The sequence below is a fragment of the Kogia breviceps genome, chromosome 9, assembly GCF_026419965.1.
Source record: "Kogia breviceps isolate mKogBre1 chromosome 9, mKogBre1 haplotype 1, whole genome shotgun sequence".
In the NCBI taxonomy this organism is placed as follows: Eukaryota; Metazoa; Chordata; class Mammalia; order Artiodactyla; family Physeteridae; genus Kogia; species Kogia breviceps.
In genome coordinates, this window is record NC_081318.1 from 47,794,725 (window position 1) to 47,821,105 (window position 26,381).

The 26,381-nt window shown below is 43.5% G+C and overlaps 1 protein-coding gene across 20 annotated transcripts in view; it reads right to left on the reverse strand.

Moving 5' to 3' along the window:
• The window catches only part of CREB5 (cAMP responsive element binding protein 5), a 416,039-nt gene that overhangs the window by 131,219 nt on the left and 258,439 nt on the right, over positions 1 to 26,381 (reverse strand). The window contains exon 1 of one of the 20 annotated variants that reach the window (XM_067042433.1): positions 10,105 to 10,167. The exons of the other annotated variants lie outside the window; for them this stretch is intronic. Coding sequence (XP_066898534.1) covers positions 10,105 to 10,151 — 47 coding nt within the window. The 5' untranslated portion in view covers positions 10,152 to 10,167. Of the gene's footprint in view, positions 1 to 10,104; positions 10,168 to 26,381 lie in introns of those variants that run through there. 20 annotated transcript variants of the gene reach the window in all.

The following is a 26,381-nucleotide window of genomic DNA, read 5'->3' on the forward strand; positions in this document are numbered from 1 at the left end:
TGGTAATTGCCTGACTTGAAACTTTAGTTTGTCAGTCAGAGAGTTCTCCTCGCCCTATAAATGTGGGGCTTTTTGGTGGGTGGGGTGGGAGGGCGGTATTAAAAGAGAACTGAGAAAATGGCTAAGCCCCACAGGCCTTTTTTCTTGTCATAAAGTTGTTGTCAAAAAGATTCACTATTATGTCTGGGATGGGTGAACTCCGTGGCATTTTGCGTTCAGTAAAAATGTCTCAAACCATTTTTCAAACATTTTGAGGTTTGGCAAAAACCTGAAATCCATCATGCCAAGCACTTTCCCCCCTTAATTCTTAAACCCATGTGTCTTTCAAGGGAAATTTAATCTGTATGTTTCTGATTCATTTACACTTAACTCATCAAAATGGTGTTTTGTAAGAGCTATTTGATGTTCAAGAAGTCTTATGAGCTTCTCTTTTGATAAGTCTGAAAAACCTTTCTTTCAGAGAATCAGAAAATTGTATTTTACCAGCTGTAAGCCAAATGATTTGAGCTGTGTTAACAGTCAAGAACCTGCTGAATTTAGGAGGCAAGAAAACAGACACGATGACATAAATAAACATCTTCACGTCTGCCTGCTCACACGTCCACCAAAGACCTTTCAAACTCATTCTTTCCCTAAAGAAGCTTAGCCCATGAGGCCTAAGAACAAGCCATAAAGCTGAAGCAGGAAAGAACTATGGTCCTACAGCAAAAATTCCCATTCATTCTGGAGATGACCAATTGAAAATTTCTGGCTCAGAATCAATGGAAGTAAAACCTCGTGTGTTTCATTAGATAACTCTATTACCTAGGAAATAAAATAATCAATGAATGCCAGAACAAGAAGAGACTTAGGAAATTTCTAGTCCAGTAATATTCAGATTGTGTTCCAAGGACTTCTGGGTGGAGGTGGGGACATGAGTTGAGGTAGGAGCTGTGGGCCAATCAGAGGCTCTATTTCCCATACTGGGCTTCCCCATAAAAAGGTGTGTGTGTGTGTGTGTGTGTGTGTGTGTGTGTGTTTAAAGTACTCTAAGAGTAAATTCAGTTTGAAAACAAATACCTTAATCTTATATGAGGACACTGAGGTCTGGGGACGGAATCTTGGAGTTGGGACAGAGCTGGCAATATAATCCAGGTCTCCTGACCCTGGTCCAGTATTCCACTGACCTTTCCCCTGTCCCAGTGCTTTTTGAACTCTGGCTGTAGTTCATTAGTGGATCAATTAGTGAGAAATTGGTGAAACCAGGTTAATCTGACATGGCTAGTGTTTTCTAGGATGTGATATCCAAGAAGTTAGACACAGTTAAGATTGAGAACTGTTTCATCAAACTATACGTACACACACATAGGTAAACATATACGTGTGAGTACAGTGGGCTGCGGTATAAAATATATTTCTTACTGCTGTTCATATGAGAAAAGTTTTGAGGGCTTCCCTGGTGGCCCAGTGGTTAAGAATCCGCCTGCCAGTGCAGGGGACACGGGTTCGAACCCTGGTCCGGGAGGATCCCACATGCTGTGGAGCAACTAAGCCTGTGCGCCACAACTACTGAGCCTGCGCGCCTAGAGCCCGTGCTCTGGAACAAGGGAACCACCGCAATGAGAAGCCCGCGCTCGGCAACGAAGAGTAGCCCCCGCCCACCGGAACGAGAGAAAGCCCACGCACAGCAACGAAGACCCAACGCAGCCAAAAATAAACTTAAAAAAAATAAAAAAATAAAAACTTTCGAAACCTCGTTACCATACAGAAAACCATGTTTCTTTTCCTGGCAGTTCAGCCAATAGCAGTTTTCAATTCGCCTCGTTAGAGACCACATGGCTGGAAGACCCAGCGTGACGATGAGCCTTCTCACTTCCTGGAAGAAATCCTAAGAATCACCAGACTATCTCACTAAAGTCAGCTTAATACAGATTGGGAGAAACGAACAAGGAACAAATGTGTGGTAGGGGAGGGATGCGGGGACAGATATCTAGATGAGAAAAGAAGGGGTCATACTCATCTTCCTATGATTTACAAACGGCAAGAATGATTTCCGACTCGCATACCGCGCAGTTGCACAGTGCAAGATCCAGACACCTTAGCACCAGCATATTTCCAAAGTGCATTTTCCAAGCACTTAACAATCATTAATTAGTTAGAAACATCCTTTCAAGGTCGGGAGGCACAATAGTTCATCTCCACACCACGGAGCTTTGGAGACTGCAGGGAAGCTGAATAGTACAGCACCTGGATAATTACTGTGGGAAGATTAATTGGGTTAACTGGCTGTGAAGAATCTCGTGATAAAGCATTATGAAAAATGCTGCCCGCTTCACACTCTTGGATGTCAGTGCTGGCGTCCTTTGTGCCTAACAGCTGAAAGCTGCCTCCCTGGGAAAGGATGCAAAGTCATTAAAACAACTATGAATTACCCTTTGCTCTCTCGCTTTTTTTTTTTTTTTTTTTTTCCAGAATCGTAATGAAGTGACAAGTTTTCTGTGGTCACAAAGTGCCAGAGTCTCTTTGGGATTAAAGTGCAAAGTGGGCCTGGGTTGGGAATTGTGGTCTAAAACCGTTCCCTAGGTGGGGAGCGAGAGGGAGGAAGCAGCGAGTTTCAGAGCCCAGAGGTCACATCCTGCAGGTGGGTGGGTGTTGGTTCGGTGGGGGGGTTTCCAAGCTCTGTCCTCATCGCCAGGCACTCAGTGTATCGAGGGCTGGTGTGGGGAGAGGGAGGAAGCGAGAGAGCGGTGGGAAGCAGAGACAGCTGACTTCTGGACGTTTACCCCGTCTCACTTATGGACTGGGGACGGTTCGCCCCACCCACTAACTAGACGCCAGGGAGCTTTTGGCTGGAGGCAGAAGGCAAAATATCTTGTCTGCCTCCCCACCCCTCCCTCCAGACCAGAGGGTGGAGTATTTGCACAGCCAGGTGCCTGAATGACTCCCAGCTTCTCCAAGCCTGCCAGCGGCTCCTCTGTGCCCCTGCACCTCTGAGTCTTTCTTTGCACTCTTCCTACCACACCATCCCCAGGAGCCAGAACTCAAAAGGGGATTGAGAAGCATCAGCTTGAGAGAGAAGATGCGGTTCCTGGCTCCAGTAAACCCAAGAGCCTGGCAGGGTGAAAATGTTCTCTTCACTGCATTAGAGCCAGGTCTTGGCACCTGCCACCAAATAGCTTTAGGATAGCAGATAATTAGTCACATTTTGGGGTGGCCTCAATTCCTGATCGGTAAGATGAATGAGTTGGGTTGAAGGATCTCTAAAGTTCCCGCCTCATCAATGCATTTAGAATGAGAGGATTATTATTCTATTGCTAAGGAAGTTCTGGATGCTGAGAGTAAAGGCAAAGCAAACGCCATCCCTTGTGACCTGTACACTGGAGCTTCCTCTTCACCCTCGGTGGAAGGAAATAGCAAAAAGCAGCCTCGTCCTGAGCTAGGGCAAGGTCTGAATTAAGAAAAATAATTTGGCTAGAGAGAGCTCACTTTGTAAACCATATCAGGGTGGATGCTGGTGAAAGCAAAACTAAAGGTGAAAATGCAACGTGAGAGTAATTTACATGTACATTTATACTAAATGGGTTTATCATAATTGCTGTTATTATGATTAATTCCAGAGGAATTAAAGGAGATCAGCCATTTGTTGCAGAGTGTTGCTGAGCTGACTGAAGTATTATGATACATAAGGTCAAGAAGAGGCAAATGCAAAAGAAAAATTGCTTTATGCCATCTAAAAAAGAAATCTACTACTATAAGGCGTAGGAAGAAAAAAAAGACCCAGCTCTTCTTGGCTCTGAAATAAACTGCTTTCAAGTGAGATCTTAAGCCTCATTTTCTGGCCAGTAAAGAGATGGTCACAGAGAATAGAGCCAATGATATGCTTCTCTCCTCACCTCTTCTCCTGTCCACAGTCTCCTTGTCATTCTGTGACTCAGTTTACCTTTCTGGGAAGGAACTGGTAAATGACAGTGTTTCTCTCTAAACTACTGATGCCCCAAATAGACTATTATTCAGACTTCCAAAAAAAGTCAGCTGGTCCCATTATTAAATAACTAACACTTATTGAACATTTCCCATGCTAAGTGCATTTACTCGTTATCTCATGGATTCCATTTCATAGATGAACTAATGGAGGCTCAGAAACTTTCAACATATTGTCAGAAATCACACAGCTACAAGTGGCAAAGCCAGAGCCTGAACAGAGATCTGTCTGACTCCAAAGAAATTCATGGGGCACAGTCACATGGGTCATATTGATTTTGAATAAACAGTCTCCACCTCTGCAAAGGAGCTTGCTTTGCAGCCCTTACTTAGCAGTGATATGGGCCCCACTGAGGGCAGAAGGGGCGGAGCCAAGTGGGCAGTCAGGCCCACAAGGCTACAAGGGGCCTAGATGGACTCTCTGCCATGTCAGCACATGTATCCAGCTCCACGTGACTTCAACCTTTAAAGATCTTTGATTTTAAAAGTTCATAGGTTCCTAAAACACAGCAATTCGTAGTAGGCATTCCAGCTTATAGAACACAGCCTCTTGGCCCCATTTTCCATCTCCCATTAAGACGAGTGATTGAGTCTATGTATTAATAGATACCTTGGCATTCCTTTGAAACCTTATTATTGTTTTTTTCCAGGCTTTGCTGTTTTGGACACATCCAGTTCTATTTTAGTCATTCAAGACAGCAAGGAAAAAAATTATAAGGTAGAATTCAATTTTTGGTATCATGTGGTGGAAAGGAAGACTCTGCTGATAGCTAGATGGGTCTTGGCTATTGTATAACTACTGTTGCACTCTCCATAATGATTGCGAACTATTGATTAATTCTTCTTGGGTGCAGCATTGCTTCATCAATCATGAAATAAGCTCTCCTGCCAGGGTAGGCACAGGAAGAAAAGATGTATGGACTTGTTATAAAGCGTTTGTGTACTATGTTGTGGACTGTGGAGTGCTAAGTCAAGTCGATTTCAGTTTTCAAGGATGTAAGTAGTCAAGGAACTGCTGTGGTTTGCAACCAAAATTCATGAAATACACACCTCTGAAAGCACCAAGGCTTATTGTACAATTTAATCAGACTAGCAAAGTCTGTTTAAAAATTATAAACTTCAGATTTGAACCACAGGATTTTTATTGGCCCCCATGTTCCTTCCTCCTCTTGGCTATTCCCTGCGCTATGACCATGGCTGCTGGCTCAGATGCTCGCACACACATCTTTCCAAAATCCAGTGCAAAAAAGTCCCCTTCCAAGTTCAGAGGCCCAAGAAGACCAAACAAAAAGAGAGCAGAAAGGAGAAGGCCGTGTTCAATCCACTGCTTCTACTTTTTTTATGGGCAGTTTCAGGTGTGCCCACCCTACTTTCCGGCAGGCCCGTGGCAGTGCTCAATCTCAAGTCCACGTTAATTTCTGCCTCTGAATGTTGACCTGGCCTTCCTGACCAATGCTTATTTAGTAAAATCTGAGACCTTTTTTATCACGAAGCTTGAGATAGCCTGAGGTCTCGTTTCCAGCAGAGACTTGGCAACCTTAGGATGGAACCCTTGATATAAGTCTTGGGCCCCATCACTGTTATATAATCCCACCAGTTTCACCATCATAACCCTTGTCACCTTGGAAACCCCCTTCTCTTCATTCTCCAAACATCATTTTTACCACCAGAAAAGATATGCGAGAGGAGGTACCAAGCTTAAAAGGGAGCCTCACCCGGCTGAAGATAGGCATTACACACATAAACTATTGCAAACAGAAATTCTCTCAATCAAGCCAGGAGTGGAATCCAGTTCTCACGACTGAATTCACTCATCTCCATTTCACTTCATTTTCCCATTCACAAAGCCATAGCTGAGCATGAATGGGGACACAAGGGTCTTTCTTCCAACCTGCATTGTTCTCATCTCTCCCTCCACTCAGGTCACTGGGAATTTGGCAGGTTTCATCAGCACTAGGCCTCACCTCACTTCAATCAGAATGGTACTTTTAGTTGTTTCAAGTACCTGACTTGATCTCAGACCTGCATGATTTTCTGAATAAAAACAAGGCATAAGGGAAGAGAGGCTGGAAAAGGAAGAAGACTGAGTGACGCTGGGAACAGGATGTCCAGTGAGAATCTGCAGTCAGTCGCCTGCATAGAGACTTCCCAGGAGGACCCTTTCCTGCATCCTCATGATGGGAGCAGCTGAGACTCGATTCCTGTGATCTCACTGTGTGCCAGGGCCCTTAAAGAATGTCTCTACACCTCACAACTCCACATGGTAGGTATGGTTATCCTCATTTTACAAAGAAGATAGAAAACTATGGCACAGTGAGGTTAAGTAGCATGCCAAAGTCACACAACCAGGAAGTGGAAGAGTGACTTGAACCCAGGCCTTCTGACCCACAAACACATGCTCTTTTCAGAAGACCCCGCACTACTTCTCTGACCAATAGCTGCCTGACTTCCTGGTGTCCTCCCCTTTCTTCATGGCATAGATGTGTCTACCGGGGGGAAATGGCAGAAGAGGAAGCAGGCTGAGTTCAGCACTGACTTAGGGTTAAGCTTAGGCATGTACAGTGGGCATCCCTCTGCTCTGTGCCTGGCATACAGGTGGAATAGATTTGTGTTTCTTCTTCTTCTTTTTTTTTTTTTTTTTTTTTTTTGCAGTACGCGGGCCCCTCACTGTTGTGGCCTCTCCCGTTGCGGAGCACAGGCTCCGGACGCGCAGGCTCAGCGGCCATGGCTCACAGACCCAGCCGCTCCGCGGCACGTGGGATCTTCCCGGACCGGGGCACGAACCCGTGTCCCCTGCATCGGCAGGCGGATTCTCAACCACTGTGCCACCAGGGAAGCCCCTGTGTTTCTTCTTTTATGCCATCAAAGCCCTACCTCCCCCTTCACCTGCTAATGCTAATACGTGAGGCATGGCTCCAGGGACCCTCCAGAGAGGGCAAAGCTACCACTAAGGCCATGCCCCAAGGAATGTAAAACATGGACAATCACCAAGATAGCCCATTGACAAGCACAGCCATGAGGCCCCTGATGGTCCTGACGGTGGAGGAAAATTTGTCAGTGATGGCAAGCTAGACCTTGTGTGGACTGGACTCAAGGAGTTAGAGCTTGTGTGAACTGTGGCAAGTCTGACCCTTAGTTTTCACATTGATAAAAGCAAAACACACACACACACACACAAGTAGAGTTAAGTCTAAGGAACGCTGAATAACAGCAGTGAACTGTAGCACTGTCAAAATCCTGGTTGTGATATTACTAGAGTTTTGTCAGATGTCACCAATGGGGGCAACTGGGTAACGGGTACGTGGGAATCTCTGTATTACTTCTTACAAATTCCTGTAAGTCTACAAGTACCTCAATAAAAATTTCAATTAGAAAACAACAATAATCAAAACAGAAACTCCAAACAAAACAAAACAATCACCGAACAGCAGAGCTAATGATTCTTATCCTTCTGGGTTATCATGGGGAGGAAGTGAGGTACTACTATAAGTCTGACCGAGGATCATAGCTGGGCTTATGCCCTACCTCTCTGTCAGTCATTTCAGGACCTTTCTGATTATAGGTGAACACATTGGAGCCAAGTCAACATAAATTGTAATGCTCTAAAAAAGAGAAATCATGCCCTCTTTATTCCTGAAGAGTCTCAAGCACACACTTGGCAGTCATTAAACTGCACAATGACTAATAACCTTCACCAGTGGTTTCGTTTCAGCTCTGGGTAATCCCAGCCCCACACTACCCGCCTCCTGCCCGCCAAATAGGCACAGTTGTGATCTCTCCCTGTGCACAATTAAGCTGGATCCATAAATACATACTTTACAATAAGGCTACTACCCTGGAATTTGGCTGAAGAATAGGGATATTGTCTGGTAAAATTATCTTTCTAACAAGCACATATAGTTTTGCCTTGCAAGTTTCTCGAAGGTTTTAAATAGCCTTCAACTGCATCTAAACACTTAAGTTTATGTTAAAATTACAGAAACATATCAAGAAGTTGTGCAGTCTTTGGCGGAGGGGGGGGGACAAATTCAATTAAAAATTCTGTTCTGAATATGAATACGAGTGGATGAAACAGAAATGTCTCCTGCATTTTGAGGACCACTTTATGAATCTTTATATCTCATTGAGGACTCCTTACAGGTTGCACGTGGAAACTAAGAATTTCACAAGAGGAACGTTCATGCCAAAAAGCAAAAAACAAAAACCAACTTTTAAAGTGAGAAAAGACATGTTCCCCTTCACCCTCCTCCGTTCATTTCTTTCAAGGCACTAATTCATCTCGAATTCAAATGTACTTTTCTCTGAAAACTTATGTCAAATACCGTTTAGCAAAACTTTTACAGAACATGGACACAGACCCAGAATTTTAGAGCTGGAAGGGACTTCAGAGATCACCTAAGATTGGTTCCACGTGGGGAGGAGGGGCTTGTCACCCACCTTGTCTGCTCCCTCATTTTGAAATGAAGCCCAGATGCTTTAAGGGACTCGCTCAAGGTTCACCAGGATTAGCACTCAGGCCTCCTGACCTCCACCACATCATGCTGTTTCTTCCAAAAATTATCTCCCCCTTCCATCTCTGCCCAAAGAAGGCGAGAGGGGAGAAGATCCATAAAAAGTCATGATTAATTACATCCAAAGCATGCATGAAATAAATAAACATAAACACCTTTCTGGTACGTGTCCCATGCCTCCAACGCACCAGCTGTATGATGGTCAAGACTAACTGAGCCAGAGAAGTTTTGGAGCGGCCAAGAGTCGGGGATTACTCTCTCATCGGGCTGGCTCTCTAGTTGCAGAGGGCTTCGGCTCAGAACTATCTAATAATGCCGGATGGTTTCAGAAAGCATTCAGCCCAGGCAGAGCATCATAGCACTAAATATATTTTATGAAGCGCACAGAAGTGTGGTCATAATTTTCAAAACGTATAAGTCTCTCTCTCTCTGGGTACCCTGGATCATTAGAACGTTAAGAACACCACCGACTGTCCCATGTTAATTCCTTACTCACAAGTATTAACTAGCTGTTTCTCAACAAATCAATCCAGCAGTTTTCATCATCTCTCCCACGACTAGAGAATCTCAACTTGAAAATAATTCAGGAACATACAGGTTTGAAAGTTAGCACGGGATTAAGTTAATTGTCACGTGAAAGAGCAGGAAGTTAACATTAACCGCTGTTAACATTAAATGAAATAATAGGTGAAAGACTGTAGCTGCTTTTGGGGATCATCCTCTATTACTTTAAAAACTGACAGTATATTCTTAATAATAAATGTAATAGCACAACTCTTCCTACTCAGCATGACAAACCAAAAGGTTTTCCAGGCATTTGCAATTCACCAGTTACACCCAAAAAGTCACCCCCACTCCCACTGTCACTTCACTTCGACCTTTTCTGAAAAGACAACCGTTTTGAGCCATTTAAGAAGAGAAAGAGAGAGAATCCTCGTGGAAAATAATACACAGCTGTGATAATATCATGTTTTTTTAAAATACCATAATATAGTTTTACTTTTAATAATAAAAGATAAAAAAGGGGCGTCTGTGAATAATTAGAGATTGCAGTCTGAAGCCAGTTACAGTCACTGCAATTGATAATAAACTGAAAACCCCTTGAGAGCAGGTAAATGCTTTGCAACCCTGACCCCCTTGCTCTCACATTACTTAACTACCCTGCGGTTCTTGCATTACATCACCATTCAAGCGATTGGTTCCTGCATTTTAACTCTCTCCCTGTCTCCTCCGATTAGGATCGACACCGCAGCAAAGAAACTTCGCCCGAGTTTGCTTTCTCGCTTCGCTTTTTTATTTGTGGCCCCTTATGCTCCAATCCCTCGGGCTCGCGCTGCTTTTTTGTGTGTGTGTGCCCAACCCAGCCTCGGCTCAGTTCATTCAGGTCGCTGTACTAGAACAAAAACTCTGATCCAAGTGAAAAGAAATGCCTCTTCGGGACCAGAAGAGGAGCGGAGGGGCTGGGGAAAGAGGAGAAGGAAGAAGAGGAGAAACAAAGACGGGCAGAAAGGGGAGAAGGGGGAGAGACAGAGGAGGAGGAGGACGATGAAGACTCAAGAAAAGAAGGCGGTAGGGGCCAAAAAAAAAAAAAATCTATAAAATCGGAAAAAAGAAAATAAAATTAAAAACAAACCTCATGGACATCACTGAGGCTGAATTCCCTCCTGAGGTGCAGAACATGAGAGCTCTGGAATGAGTGTGTGTAGAATTTGAGCCAAGGCTTAACTAGCCTGAGTGAGTCACATCCTTCCCACTTGATTCCAGGCCAAGCGATGATGTAATGTGCTGGCCCTTCTCTTGCGCCCAGCTCTGGCTCTCTCCCTCCGGCTTGCTGGCTCTCTTTCTCCTGGGCTCGCCCTCCTCCCCCTTCTCCTTTTTAGCTCAGTGCTGGTGAAGTCACCATTTAAATCTGGCAGAACTGAAGCAGAAACTTCAATGTAACCAAAACAGCCCCAGGCCGAGTTCCAGACTCAGGGAGCCTTAGTGATGCAATTGCCCTTAGAAACGAGTAAACAGAGCCGGGAAACAGTACCGCCTGGGGATGGCCCAGCAGCGGCCTGGGACTCAGAGGGGGACCCGGAGTTATACCGGCAGGGGTCCACTGGTTCCAATTTTCTTTTTTTAAAAAAATGCTGGTTAAAAAAAAAAAAAAAAAAAAAAAAAAGAAAGTCCCTGAATTTGGTGAAAGGGAAATAACAGTGGAGACACGGGCAGAGGTGGAGACGAAGAGGTGGAAGAGCAGGTTGGAAGGATAAGCAGGAAAAACCAGGACAGGCCACCAGCGCAGGCTTTCTTCAGAACCAGGTGACACGTTTCCATGACCCACAGCCCTTTTTTTTCCTGGAGCTGGATGGGATTTTCTGTTGCTCAGTGCCAACCTCCAGCCCTCCAGAGATCTGTCGCATCTGACCTCCCTGTCAGCAAGGGCAAACCCACTCTGGGCCAAACACTCGCCTGCGTGTGGAGCCATCCAGAAGGGGAAATCACAGTCCCTGGTCGCTTTTATGTGCAGAAGGGAAAAGGACCCTCGTTGCAAAACACAGACCTCGTCTTCCTGAGATTAGCACTCCACTCTCAGGTGAGTCGTTCGAAGAAGAGGGAGTTAGAATACGTTCACCCTCAAAATGAGAACAAGATATGGGTCCCCCCACTGGCTGGGGGAGCACTGGTGTGGGTGGGGCCGTCCGTGAGTTTTAAAGGATACAGGGAGGACAGCGTGTGTGTCTCTTTTGTAATGACAGAGGGAGGCAAAACGGCCTGGGGTGGTTGTGCGGGGGGTGGGGGGGTGGGGGTGTGTGTGTCAAACATTATCCTTCACAAAGGACAGTGAAGCCCTTTTAATGGCGGAATTCTACCCCTCACTTCACACCTCTCCTGCTCAGGACTTTACCTAGAACTGTCCAGACACTTGGCCGCTTTGTTAACACAGCTTTTTAACTCTTTCTTCTCTCCGTTTTCTCGTCCCCTCACCCTTAATGTCTCCTTCAGAAAGAAAAGAAAAAGTAATTTTAAAAAATGGGAAGTTCGCTAGAATTTTTTTTTTTTCAATGCCACAAAAGCAGAAGAAAGGCACGGGGTTGCAATTTATTTTTTTTTTTTTCAGAAATAATCATCTATTGCCTCTCGTCGCTTTTTGTGATCAGTGAGTTGACCAGGCGATACAAATGATGGTCTCTTCGCGTGTGGCCAAGCATAAAAGATCCCAACTTCTAAACTCTGCTTTCAGAGAAATCTCTTAGCTTCTTAAAGATACCTGCTGCCAGGGGACAGGGCTGTTCATCGGAGTCCCTTGGAATTTCAATCAGAGCTTTAGGGACTATCACCAAACTCAGAGTGAAGAGTTAAAAAGCAAGGTTTGCCCAACAGTCTCCAGACCCTGGAGGCTGGGGTGGGGAAGAGCTTTCTCCAGCAGTCTGCCCTGGAGCATGAAATCCCCAATTGACGCTGATGCCACAGTTGCTCCAGTGACACCTTTATCAAGGCAGGCAGCTCTGAATTAGAGGTGATCAGCCGTAATTACAGCTGGCGCCACTGAAGCCTGTGGCCTGACAGCGGCAAATGTGGTTGTTATAAAGTTTGGTCCACCATGTCAGTGGCCTGTATAACTCACTTACGTCTGACTCGCCAAGCAGCTATTGATTTTTCTTCTGATGCAGGGAATAAATAAAACCAAATCTCCAATTGCTTCTACCACCCTTTCCACTTCAAGGAAGGATGATAAGATTTTATATAAATGACTTTCTCCTTTTTGTAAGAGCCATCGACCATGTTGGTTAATATAAAGCTGAGGATTTTCACTTTTCCTTCCCCACTCCCTACAGCTTGCCTTACTTTTCATATTTAAATGTTATTATTTTAGACATATCAAAATGGATATGTGGTGCTGGTTTCCAAATTGACATCTTCTTGTAACCACAAGGGGAAAATGCTCTCTACTGGATTTTTCTTAGACCCTGTTCCAGGGACTGGGTTAAGCTGCTAGATGGTGCTTTTTGTTTTTTCCTTTTTTTTTTCACTGAAGTAAGTAAAAGGGACCCTGTGCTGTAGGTGAAGATTATATAAAGGTTCCTTTCTTGGAAAGTAACAAAGGAGATGGCAGTTTTGGCCAAAGCCAGGCACAGACCTCTCGTGAGACACACCAGCATCTTTGCTCCTGCCAGGAGGAAGAAGAGGCCAAAGGTTCCAAGGCAGTGAGGGTGCCTCTGATCAGGGGGTGACGTGACCAATGGGTTCAGTGCTTCTAGCCAAACTCCGAGGGCCCTGTACCTGATGATGATGAGGTGATGATGCCACTGGGCCAACAATGTGCAGGACACACTGACACTCTAATAAAACTTCTTTGGAGCACTGGCCGGAATCAGAATCAATTTCAGAGTTCAGAGGGGTCTGAGTATTACATTTGCACTTGCCTTTTGAACGTAAGTACCCTCCCCTTCCCCGCCATTCCAAATCAGGCATTCTCACTGGCTGATGGGCTTCTCCCCCACCTGAAAAGAAAGCCTGCTTTCCTATTTCCCTGCCTGTGAGCAGCTAATGATAGAGAATATCCTGTTCCCAAAAGGAAATTCCCCTCCGACTCAAGAGCTTCCTTTTTCACCCATTTGGCCCTCTCATCGCCTCTCCCCGCTAGCCCCCTCCATGTCCTAATTGCTCTTCTGAAGAAGGGGGGCTTTGAGGATCAGGGTTTTAAGATGCTGTAATTCCAGCAGGAGCTTTCTTAGAAGTAGCCCCTGGCCAACAGGCTAGGCCTCCAGATTAGCTGGCTTGCTCAGGAATGCTTACGACACCCTGCTTTCAGAACGTGTCCTCCTTGGGGAGAGGGTGGTGGGTACCGTGCAGCTGTTCGGTGTAACTCACATACTCGCAGCTCCTGATGAAATGTTCGGCTCCGAAGAAGTGAAAACCTCTGAGATCTGAGCTCAGAGTTCAGAACGGATTTGGACTATCTCCAAAACAACCCACTAGAAAAGCACAACTTGGACTGCAGGAATGAAAGGCACAATAGGCAACTAAAGTAAATTTTGTGTGCCTGGGTGAATTTCTTAGCTCCAACACGTTACGGAAACACACAGCAAATATAAGACATGATAATGATCCTTCCTAGACAGAGCTGATTTTTTTTTTTTTTTTGCTTTTAAGTCTGAATTTATTTTCCTCAAGGAAAAGCATATCGTCTTCTTTCAGACATTGTTTTTAAAATTTAACCCACGATTCCTACAGTCCCAGTGGAGTTTGAGGGGCCAGATAATTTCAGAGTTAAATAAGCTCTAATGACTATCACATGTACCCAGCCATAAACCCAGTATTAAAAATTATTCAGAAAAAAAGTGGCATCTCTTCCTTTTTTAATTTATAATAACCATCCAGGTGGTTTTCTAAGGCCTCCTTTGCAAATTGCTTCCAGCGAACCTTCCGGTCACAGACCACTGCGTACCCACATGGTGTCATTCAGCGTTCCCTTCAACTTGGGTGTCCCGTGTTTTCACAGTGGACAGAGGCTGAGGGGCTGCCTAGGTCAACCTGTGCAGCATGCTTCCTAAACTGTGTGCAGGCAGGATTCGCTGGTTTGGATGGCTAGGTCTGCTAGCGTCAGCTCCTGGCACTCCCAGGGAGAAAGCAAGAGAGCGGTCAGCCATTGGTTACTTCTGGCTTGAACCTACTGTAATTCCTACATCCCAGCTCTGGCTCCAAGTACCCTCAGGCAACTTGCTGGCCTTCCTTGTGTCCAAACCTATTTTTGATGCTCTGAAGTGGCAATGTTTGAATGTGACAGACAAAGGAATGAATTTCTAATGATGGAGGCATTGCGAAGCCTTGTGGGTAGGTACTGGGAGGTTATGAGAGACCTTCGATCAGCCCTAAAATATTATCATCAATTCTGCCTACTCAAAGTGTATTTTTCCCCCTAACTTCTCCATCTGTAAAATGTGAATGTCGTTGTATCACTCGAACGCATCACAGTATCTGAAAAGCAGTTGACGCTCAATGACTATTTGTTGGATAAATGAATGAGTGAATGAATGAATAAACTCCTCGGTTCAGGCGTTAACTTTTCCATGAACACCTTGCTGGACTACCAGGCTTGGGTAGAAGTGTGCCTTTCTCTGGGCTCCTGGGGGCATCCTGGATCAGATTCTACTGCAGCAATAAGCCACTGATGGAAAGTACCCATTCCATGCCTGTCTTCCTTGGGAGTCATTAGCTTCTTCAGGGCAGAGAATGGGCTGATCCATCTCAGTTCCCCTAGCACTTAGCAAGCACCTGACTCACATACAGTAGGTCTTCAAGAAGTGTGACTGAACTGAGTGACGGCCGCACAGGCTGCTCAGTCTTCCCTGAATATGTTCCCTCCTAAAAGTCCTTTTCCCCTTTTTCCATCCTTACACCTCTTCTGTGGCTTCCTTAAGATCTGGGGCTTCTAGAATTCCTGGAATAATAATAATAATAATAATAATAAATACTAGAAAATGTATTGGTTGGCCTTGTCCATCCCTGCACTATGTCATTTCTCCTCTGGGGGCCTTAGATTCCTCTTGCTTCCCTTTCCCCAAATCCACATGGCAACGATGCCAGTATGAGCACCCTGAGGTTTTTATTATCAGAGCAGCTGACATTAGACTATTTCCACCAGTTTCTTATATAAAGCAACCAGGGGAATTGAAACTCTAGGTGAGAGGACCTGGCATTCTCTTATTGGTTGGGGTGCTTCTCATATGGTTGCTGGGGCACCCTAAGGAAAGGGAAATTGCAACTGAGACTTACTCATCCCTGAAGAATGGTGGTGTCAGTTCTTTTTTTTTTTTTCCTGTTTTATTGTTTTACTGAGAAGTAACTGACATACATCACTGTATAAGTTTAAGACAGCGTGAGGGTCTAATTTACATACATTGTAAAGTGCTTGTGTGGTGTCTGTTCTAACCAGCAGTTCCTACAACTCAAGGTTAGGACTACAGGAAGAACACAATGATAATGATGGAGGACAGGAGGTTCAAACATCTGTGGGTAGCATTACATACAGGATCAGAGGCTAATGGTGCTGCCAGACTGCACTGAATTCATGTTCTGGTCTCGAGCAGAGCCAGGACGTGGCTGAACAGGACCGTCTGGGGAACAATCTTGCTCTGCTCAGGAGAGGTGGGCGCCTGATGGCGTGGGAGAAAGAGGCGTCTACCGCAGGCTCAGTAGATAGCCTTGGTTAGGAGAGGTCATCTACCAAAGTCCCATTGTCCCTGTAGACAAAGTGTGGTGACTGGCCTCCTCTAGGGTGAAGCAAATGGGATGCCTAGGGTGCAAAATTTAAGGAGGCATGCACTCCTGGGGGCATTCAAGGGCAGGGCAGCAACTGCACAACCTTGAGAGTGGGTGTCCCACTTGCCTCCTTGGTCCAGGCCCTGAGTGTTGAAGACTTCCTGCTCTCTGTGTACCTCCTGAGCACCAGCAGGGATAGGAAAATGATACCAGGAGAGGCTCTGGGTCTACCCGGCCAGCTGGGGAGAAGTGGGTCATGCCTGCAACAGACTGGACTTTTCCTCGGAAGCATCACTTCCATCAATCTTTCCTTCTTCTCAATTCCATGTCTTTCAGCTTGCCATTCTATTCTCCCCACTGTAACTGTTGCTTGTGTGAAACGTCAAAATTATGGTCTTGTCTATCCTCTCTGTTAAAATTTGCAGAAGTTGATACTTTTCCTTGTTCTGTAGCTATTGTATGTCTCATTGCCACATATATATATACACATATGTAGACATACATATATATGAACATACATATAGACACATATATTTACATATACATACAATAGCTGACTATATATATATATATATATATATGTATGTGTCTATATATGTGTGTATGTGGACATATATATGTCGCCATTAGCCAACAATTATTCAGCACATATTTTGTGCTGTGCATCGTGAAGTAGGCACTTTCATTATCCCCATTTTATGGATGAAGAAGCTGACTCAGGGGATTTAGCAACTTGCCTGAAGGCCACAGCAGAGCTGAGACTTGACCTAAAGTTGCCTGATGCCAAAATCAGGGATGTGACCATGACACCTCAGTATTTCGTATCAGAGCACTCACACCTTCCATAACCCAGATGTTCCTGGTGACCTGGGCTAACCTGTGTGTCCTGAAGCAAGCAGTGGTCTGGGTCCCAGCCATCGGAATGGGAAATGTGTGTCTTATGAGCTTCATGATTTTGATCAGAGAGATTTTCCAAAGGAGGAGAATTTCCAAAGTTGAGGCAGAGAAAAAAGAAAAACTTTTTGTGTGTGTGTGGTACGCGGTCCTCTCACTGTTGTGGCCTCTCCCGTTGCGGAGCACAGGCTCCGGACGCGCAGGCTCAGCGGCCATGGCTCACGGGCCCAGCCGCTCCGCGGCATGTGGGATCTTCCCGGACCGGGGCACGAACCCGTGTCCCCTGCATCGGCAGGCGGACTCTCAACCACTGCGCCACCAGGGAAGGCAAGAAAAACTCTTTATGACATAACATCAAAAAGTAAGAAATGGAGTTCCCCTCTCTCAGGTGACGGGATGGTGCTGCCTGCCTCATACCCCTCACCTGGTCTTCACCACCTCCTCATCACACCCTGAAATCTCATCAGGGCCCACATCCTGAGCCAACACTGCAAAGTTCATACCTACAGCTCTCCTAGAGCCCTCACGCTGCTGGTTTCCGAGGCTCCTTCTTTCTTGCTGAGTCTCCTCATTTCACGGGGAGGAAAAAAATGTGCCTACCGGAACCTGACCATCATTTGCTGAGAATTCCTATCTGGAATGCTACCCCTTTGCATAATTTTAATTAAAACACTGGGTGTCTTCTTTGTAAATAGTGACCCCCAAATACTTTGCAGTTGCACAAAAAGTCTTTCTGAAAAAGATGACTTAACTTGTTTGGATAATAGCCCTGAGAGTATACTCTATTAGCTGTTTTCATTGTTAAACATTTTTAAATGAAAAAAACAAATGCAAAAGTAAGAATGAATTTGAAGAGGTTTTGAGGGTACTAGAAATAAAAAGGAAGGCTTAAATTTGGAAATTGTATTTGTGGTTGCTTTTCTTTTCACAGAGATTCCAGCTATAGGTTCTGTGCGTATTTAATAACTGACCTCCCCTTACTCTGAGGAGAGAAGTTCACCAGCACTGATTTATTCAGAGGGTTCTGAGAGAAGAACGAGCCCTCCAACACTTTTCCCTGGAGGGGATGAGAGGAATTTTTTTTTAACCCCAAACATGAAGCTCTTGGGTCTTCCAAATGAAATTATCTATGTTTTTATTAACAGATCCCCTGAGTTAAAAAGTTGGTTTTGATAAGAGGGAATAAATGAAAGAGAAAACTGCTGACATAATATTTTGGTTTCCAAACCCACTTCCACATTCTACTCTCCCTCTCAGGATTTTACATGACTCTGGTGTCTGTATTTACACCAGAAATCCCAGATAGAAAAGTGCAGTTAATGCTGCCTTATGCTGAAATTCAGATCTAGACCTTTAAGACAACAATCATAGTGACACTTTCATAAGCATGGCTATGTGTTCCTGTCTTTCTAGACATGTAGCACTGTACGATTCATAAATAACTTAGTCTTGTCCTCTCCATTTCTCTGAGAGAAAAAGGAGATGTTATGAATGTCCAGGGGGTCTTTAGGTTTGGAGGTAAAAGATCCTAAATTTCTCATTCTCCATAAGCTTCAGAATTCCTCTGACATTAATAGAAATAGGGAGGAATGAGAGATTCAAGCACCACCTGGGCCCATCTGAGTTCCCAATGTTCCCACCCAAACTGGAAAGCATGCTTTTAAGTTGGTGTTGGAACATGCTTTTCTGGAGCAACGATCCTTCTTGAGAATCTCATAAAAACTGGGAACCCTCCTTTTAACCATGGACCCCAGGTTAAAAATCCCCAAGAAAAATGCATGCTCTCTTTGTATTAAACTTAAGCTATGCCCCTTTACAGGGAGAGAAAAGCAGGCATGCACAGATGAATCTCAATGCTCTGAAGACTAACCCCCAGCCAGGTACTATAACCAACCAGCACACCGGAGTGTTTTTCTAGTTCAGTGGTTTTCAGATTTGGTGTACCTAAGACCAGATTAAAATGCAGATTCCCAGGTGCTGCCTCAAAGATTCCAACAACCAAGGTGGGGCCTAAATATATGTATTTTTAAGCAAAACTCCCCAGATTTTGATGCTACTGATCCAGAGACCACACTTGAAGAAGACTGAATTCTATGTGGTCATCCTTGGTCCCTGAAATAGTACAAGCAAATAAACTAAATAAATAAAAGAAAACAAATAGAAATACCTGTGTATTTTCCCTGCTGTTCAGGCTCTAAAGGAGCTGTGATTTTCTTTCACCTTTTTTTTTTAAGGTAAAAAGCAGAATAATCTGCCCTAAAATGATCAAGTCTTTAAAAACCAGCTTTCCCACAGGGACATATACACACTACCAAATGTAAATTAGATAGCTAGTGGGAAGCTGCAGCATAGCACAGGGAGTTCACCTCTGTGCTTTGTGACCACCTAGAGGGGTGGGATAGGGAGGGTGGGAGGGAGGGTGACACAAGAGGGAAGAGTTATGGGAACATATGTATATGTATAACTGATTCACTTTGTTGTAAAGGAGAAACTAACACACTATTGTAAAACAGTTATACTCAAATAAAGATGTTAAAAAAAAATCATGGGACAATAGAGAAAAATTGAATGCCAACTGAATATTTTATATTAAAACATTGTTTTGTGTGATAATGGAAAAAAAAAAAAAAAAACCAGCTTTCCCAAAACAGGATGCCTAAAAAGGATGGAAACAAAACATATGTGTTCACAGTAACATAACGCCATCTAAACAGTCTATGGAATTATGGTCTCCAGGACCCCCGATAAGATTAGGGTTTCCTGACCTGTGGCTGGTGTAGCAAGGCATTTCTCTCCTATGTTTACTATCAATGCTTCCAGATGTTTACTTTGCAATATTCCCAGTCTCCTAATGACAATCACAGGGAGGGTACCTTGGGGAGGGGAAGGAAATATTAGTGGTAACTGACGAGTGTATTGCATGGTGCCAGCTCACCACAACTTTGGCATAACTTGGTTATCTTCTAGAACTTTAATTGAACATCCAACAGTGGTCCTGGTTCGGTATACAACAGAATGCTACAGATTTCTGTACAGGGTCCCCTTCTCTGGGGTTCTCTTCTTTCTCCAAAGGATCTTATCAAAAGTTTTTCAGAAGTCTTTTATTTCTAACCTCATAAAGTGCTAGTCCATCCACAGACCCAAAAACAAGAGTGACCGATAAAGGGGGATGAGGATTATGACCTGTGAGTCATCAAGGGCTGCATCTACTGCTAAGTGGGAATTAAGTGTCTGAATTACAATGATGGTCCTTGTAATTTCTTTTGCACCAACTCTCTGTCATATTAATGTGGTCACAGCACCAATGAAACAGCTATCGAAATAGACACCACATACCCGAGCAGGGGACAGACAAAAGGAAAAGCCTTGAGAGGTGCCAAATGTCTGGGAAATAATGCTGCAACAGAGGTAGCAATGCTCTAAGAGATAAAGGGCAGTGAACATCAAAAATAATGATGGCTATGCCAAAAGCAAAGAGGTCTCTCAAGCATTTCTTTGATCACTTACTACCCTTCTAGCCAGGGGCCATCCTACCCCTTTCATTCTGACACTTGTTGAAGCTTTTTACATCCATTTACTCAGAGGAGCTTCCTGTTGACAAAAGAGGAAGGCTTCCAAGATTTGGGGAATGAAGAGATATTGATCGTTATTAATGACTCTAATCTTTGAATGAAATCGTTTGGGAGTAGCCATCTTCCTTAAAGTTCTGGATACTTTCAGAAATGAATACTCTATAATTGCCAGCAAACTGCGCTTTCCATTTGGGGAAAAAAAATCCTTCTTGTTGATTTCTCATAGTCCAACCCAGACTCTTCCCTGTCTCAAATCTGAGATGCCTTTGTGTGTGAGAGCGCATGCGCACCTTATTTCAAACTGAAACAGTATCCTCGATGCAAGGTTGCATAGGGTAGCACAATTTTGCAAGGTTAGATGGTTTTGAGCCTGGAAGGCCCCATAACTCAGTCTGGGGCAGCTTCATTTTAATTTGTCAAAAGTTTCTGTTATTTTAACAAAGGCTGTTTGGTGTTACCTGATATCTCTTGGCCTGGCCAAACCTCAGCAAAATTGAGATCCTTTTGTTTCTCTCTAGTCTCCTCTTTCAATACCTCTGTCTCCATTTCTTGATGTCCTTTTGTTCTTAACTGGTTTCAAGTCATCTCATAAAAGATTTTAGCTGATAAAGGCAAATTTGTGGCACAGTATATACTGAGAACTCAAGGAAATGCAAAGCCATAAGGACTTAGGATGGTATTGGAGGCACCAGTACAGAAAATGGGAGGGAAGTGTATCGGTAGAAGGATGCTGCTGAGCCTTAGGTTCTAGGTTTCAGAGAAACAGCAGAAAGCAAAACCAACAAGGTCTCAGACTTCAGGGAGACAGCAGTCTAATGGATGGAAAGAGATGATAAACTAATAAACAAACAAATAAATAACTACAGATAGTGAGAACTCCTACAAAGTAAATAAAACCTGGTGATGAGATGGGATACTGGGTGTGGTGAAGTCTTTCAGATAAAGTGTTCAGGGAGGTCTGCTCCAAAGAGATGACATTTTATCTGAGAATCAAATAAGGACATACTAGAGGTATAGGTATAGATATGGGAGAGAAAGTGTGCAGAGAGAACAAACTGGATTGATGTGCTAAGATGGGAAAGGACTGTATGTGTTCCCTGCAGGGAAAGAAAGAAGGCCACCAGGGAAAGAGAAGGAGAGGGGAAAGAGAGAACCTGGGAGAGGTAGGTAGGGGTCTTGCAGACCATACCAAAAAGTCTCTATTTTATTTTAAGGCAGAGAGAAGCCATTGGTAAGTCTACAGAAGGGACTGCCATGATCCAATTTGTATTTTTAAGAAGTTGCATTAATTGCTGTATGGAAAATGGACCGTCAGAGGGTAAGAATTCAAGTTTGGGGAACAGTTGAGAGATTTTGCAATAGTCTGGAGGAGTGACGATGGGGACTTGCACTAGGCTGGTAGCAGAAAATGTGGGTGAGAAGACCACAGAGCCAGGAGAGAGCGAGGTGAAGCCAGCAGCACCTGAGTGGCCACAGGAGCAAGGAAGAGGAGGCAAGGAGGACTCCACATTTTTGACCCGATCAAGTGGGTAAATGCCGTTGCTATTGACCTTGATGACCTTGATGAAGAAGACTGGTATTGCAGATGACTTGCGGAGGGGGGGAGACTTTTGCTCTGGACAAGTTAAATCTGAGATGTCTAGTGACATACAGATGGAAAAATCAGGAAGGCAGAGGGGTAGGAACATCTGAGCTCAGCGGGGCAGTTAGACATAGGGGGCTGAAGACATCCATTGGGCATCAATTCCAATGCATTATCTTGAAAGCCACAGACTGAGTAAGTCTCAGAACTGAGTCATGCAGGCCGCAGAAAGAGGAGGGCAGAGGAGGATCAGTTAGTGAGGTAGGAGAAAAATCCAGGAAGGAGGCAGGGGAGAGTCCTGAAGTCAGTATAAGTACAATAGTCACTTCAGATGACCAAGGAGTACAAATTTACGAGAATCATCTATCCAGTCCCTCCTGTGGCTCCCAGGCTTGTAAACATCAAGAAAGAAATTACTGTAATGCAGAGAATTTGAAGATTTGATTTGCCAGCAACAAAAGATAAGGAGCTTTAAAACAATTCTACATGGGGCCAAAGCTTTTCGATACCCTCTGCCTGGGTACTTTCCCCTCTACAATTCACTGCTCTTGAATGAGTTAAAACATGGCTCTAACACTCAGATAAATATTTTAGTTTTTATTAGCAAGAGATAAACTTCCTGTCAACAGAGGCTTCTGCTTTACCCATTACCATTTTTGAGATTTAGCAGAAATGATAAAATTGAAATTATCCATGAGCTTTAGATGGAGAACTTCTTTTGTCTCAAAAGCTAGGGAACAAGATTAAAAAGAAAATCCTAAAACATGTCTTTAAACATCAAACTTTACTGTATGTGATTTTAAAACCTCTAAGACATTTCTCACTTGGAGATGGTCCCAGGTCGGTTTGGGAATGTGGGCTGCCCAACAGGTTGTAAGAGGCTGCTTTCCAGCAGATGTTTTCTAAAGAAAACAAAACCCTGGGACACGTTTTAAAATGGGGAGGTCCTTTGCAATGTGTGATACTATTCATTCTATTAGACCTGGAGGCCCTGGATTTTTTTTTTAAATGGAGAGACTTGAGAAATTTACCACCCCAAATTTCAAAAACCAAATAATACATCTTAAAATTGGAAAGTTAAATTGTGGATGTATTTATGAAAATCCTTATGTTGTTCCAGGTAAATCCAAATTTTCCCAAACAGTAGTGACATTGGGTTTAAATAAATCTGTCCCTCCTCTGCAGATGGCCTATATTGACTTAGAAAGGGCAACGGAGGGGAAGGATGGGGGTGGGTGGGTCTTGGGGAGCAGGAAGCCAAGGTAACTGTGAGTCTAAGGGCTACAATGTTTAAATGTGGGAGAAAAGCTGGAAAATATCCTAAAATTTTCAAAATATTGTTAACATAACCTCATAAGGTGTTAGACCATGAAGATTCTAAAGACCAACTTTCCTCATTTTGCAGGTGAGAAAAGTGAAGTACAGAAAAGAGTCAAGAGCTCAAAATCACCCCAGGCCCCTGTGCCTATTTCAGAGTTCTTTCTACTACACCCTGGGCGAGAGGCCTGGTATCTCTGTGTTGTGGAGAGACAGTCTCATTGTGTGATCTTCCTTAATTCGTTCTCGGCTTTGGGCTCTTACGAGGGGAGGCTGTGCTCTGAACAAGATGTCAGCCGAGGGGCATTGGAAATGGTCCACTGATTCAACAGCTGGGGCCCAGGGCATTTCCCCTTAACTGAGTCAAGACGGACAGTCTCCGTCAATCAGAATTTGTCAGGGCCTATTTCGTAGCACATTATTAAATGCCCTGATGTTTTTGTAACCAAATAAATGCATTATGAACAGGACACTTTTCCTGCAGTTCTGTACAACATCCTGGCTCTGTTCTTAGAAGTGGATGAAAAGCAATAGGGACTTTGGCCACAATCATGCCAATTTATATGTTACAAAGCAACTGTTACCTCATTTAATCATCCTAGAACTTTTCCCAAGGAGGAAGCTGAGGTCAGAAAGGTGTAAGGACTAGACCAAGAGCACAGTTACTAATTAGATCCCAGGTCTTCTGACCTCTAAGTGTGGTGTTTTTTCCATAATATAATTTGTCTGGAAAACTATTAATTTTTCATAATATAATTCCATAATATAACTTGTCTGGCCTCCTGGATGTGTGTTTTTTAATTTTGAAAAGTGATTTTTGTATTTGGTTAGCTGGGGTGGTCAGAACTCTTATTTTTTCCCATTCATTATGTTTTTTTTTTTTTAATTGTGGTAAAACAGACATAACATAAAATTTTTCATTTTAACCTTTTTTAAATGTACATTTCAGTGGCATGAGGTACATAGTTGAACTTTGGAGGTAGAAAAGAATAGGGGAAGTGTAATAATAATTATTATAAAAATAAAAACTAATCAGTAAATCCTTACTACATGCCAAGCAATGTGCTAAAAGCTAATCTGCAATTTCTCACTAAATAAATGCAAACCTTGCTTCAATTCTCATCCCTCTTTTACAGATGAATAAACAAAAGTTCAGAGAGGTTAAGTAACTTGCCCAAGATCACACAGCTGGCACGTGGCAGAGACAAGTCCCAAACCCAGGCACTTGATTGATGTATTCCCACTCTAATCCACCACACCTTGTTGCTTTTCCTTTGGGGTCACTGTTAAACAAAACAAAGCAGAACTGAAAGGCTCAATTCTTCTTTCTTGGCTTCATTATCTGCTTTGAACACTCACATGTAGACTGGCAACTGAGTAACCCAAGTGTTACCAGAATTTAAGAAGAAGTATTGGAGACAGGGAAGAAGACCAAAAGTCTCTTGCTTGTCTCCTGACAATCTGCAAAATTAGGATTGCTCTCTTCTAGTTGAAGCTAGTAACATCTAAGGTACCCAAACTATGCTTATGCTAAAGCTAATTGTAAGAGAGCCTCAGTTTTTTTAGAAGAGATCATGAAAAGCAGGAAACATATTTCTAAATAGGAAGTGTCTGTATTCATTTTGCAATAAATGTCACTAAATAACTCAAGCAATCTAGTACACACGTTGGGATAAGAGATTGTTGTAGGAAATGTAATTATAACTTCATCAACAAAGCAGGCTGCTATAGACTGATGGAAAACATACATGCACACCATATAAATATGCACACACCTGTATATTTCTATATTAGCAAACTTCTGTTGTCTTGACTTGTATTGATCTGTCCTCTCATGCTTTTGAGATGGCACATGGGAAATAGGCAGAATTAAAAACAAACTTTGGACAATTACCTCATATAAGCTACTCTAGATACAAGTATTCATGGATGAAATATGTTTATACTATGTTTGGATAAACTGTCAGCTTCGCTTAATCTGCATTAATGACTATAAAAATATTTCCAGTGACAGAAACACGGTAGCCCCTAGAATCCCAAACTCAGGTACATAGTCTTAATGTACCTAAAATCACCTATTAAAAGGCAGTGAACTCAAATAAGCCTTTTTCAAATTCTGTGCTAACTGATCTTAAAAACGTTTTACTTTCTATCACATGCAGCAAGAATATTCAGAGTGACATCAAGGGAAGGGGATGGCGGGACAACTGGTACAGAAAGCAAGAAAAGAAGCCCCGGGGAGGTGGGAGTCCACGGTGATCTGATGCCTGAGTCCCCAGAGCCACCCTTGGCTCCCAGCTGAGAGGTACCTCCTTATGGCGGGCACAGGAAAAAGCAGACCCCAGGAGCAGGTGAAATCACAGAAACAAAAAAATATTCTTGACACAGGAAACAGACTTCCAGAGCTTACAGCAAAACAACCAGTGCTTTACTTCTGTTCTAGGAGCCACAACAAAACTGTCCCCTGATGGCCCAGATGTGAGGGTCCTGTGTTGGAGATTAAGTCCCATAGTGTTTTATTATTGTTTCTTTTTGTTTTGAAATAATTTCCAATTTTCAGAAGAGTCACAAAGATAATACAGAGCCTTTCCGTACATTCTTCATGGAGCTTTCCCTAATATTCACATCTGGCACATTTATCAAAACTAAGAAACTAACACTGGGGCTTCCCTGGTGGCGCAGTGGTTGAGAGTCCGCCTGCCGATGTAGGGGAGGCCACAGCAGTGAGAGGCCCACGTACCGGGAAAAAAAAAAAAAAAAAAAAGGAAAGAAACTAACACTGGTTTGATACTATTAACTACAGACTTCATCACTTTTTTCATTAATTTTTCTCCTTTTCCAGGATGCCATCATAATGGGGCTTTCATCGTTTTATTTCCTTGCTCAAAAACAAGCTTTCAATTGTTAACTGAGGTAAACTGTTCTTCAGTTATTTGGTTGCATCCTATATTTTTAGAATCATCTGCCACTATTCACCAGCATACATTCTATAAGGTATGTTTACAGCCAAACTGGACATGTTTGCTCTCTCTCAGCACAGTCTCTCCTGATCTTTCCTACATCTATGACTTTACTCACACTGTTCCTTCTACTTGAAACATCTTCCAGGACTCATGGTTCTATCCCTTCTTTAAGGCTCAAATCACGTGTTTTCTACTTCAAGAAAGCATTCCTGGTGCCTCATGTCAGACGTGTTCTTTCTGGCCTAAGGATCTGTGGTGGGTGGAATTGGTGCATTTCTTGTGCTACACACTGGGAAGGGTCCCACCAGATGGGACATCAGAGCAGGGCAGGGTG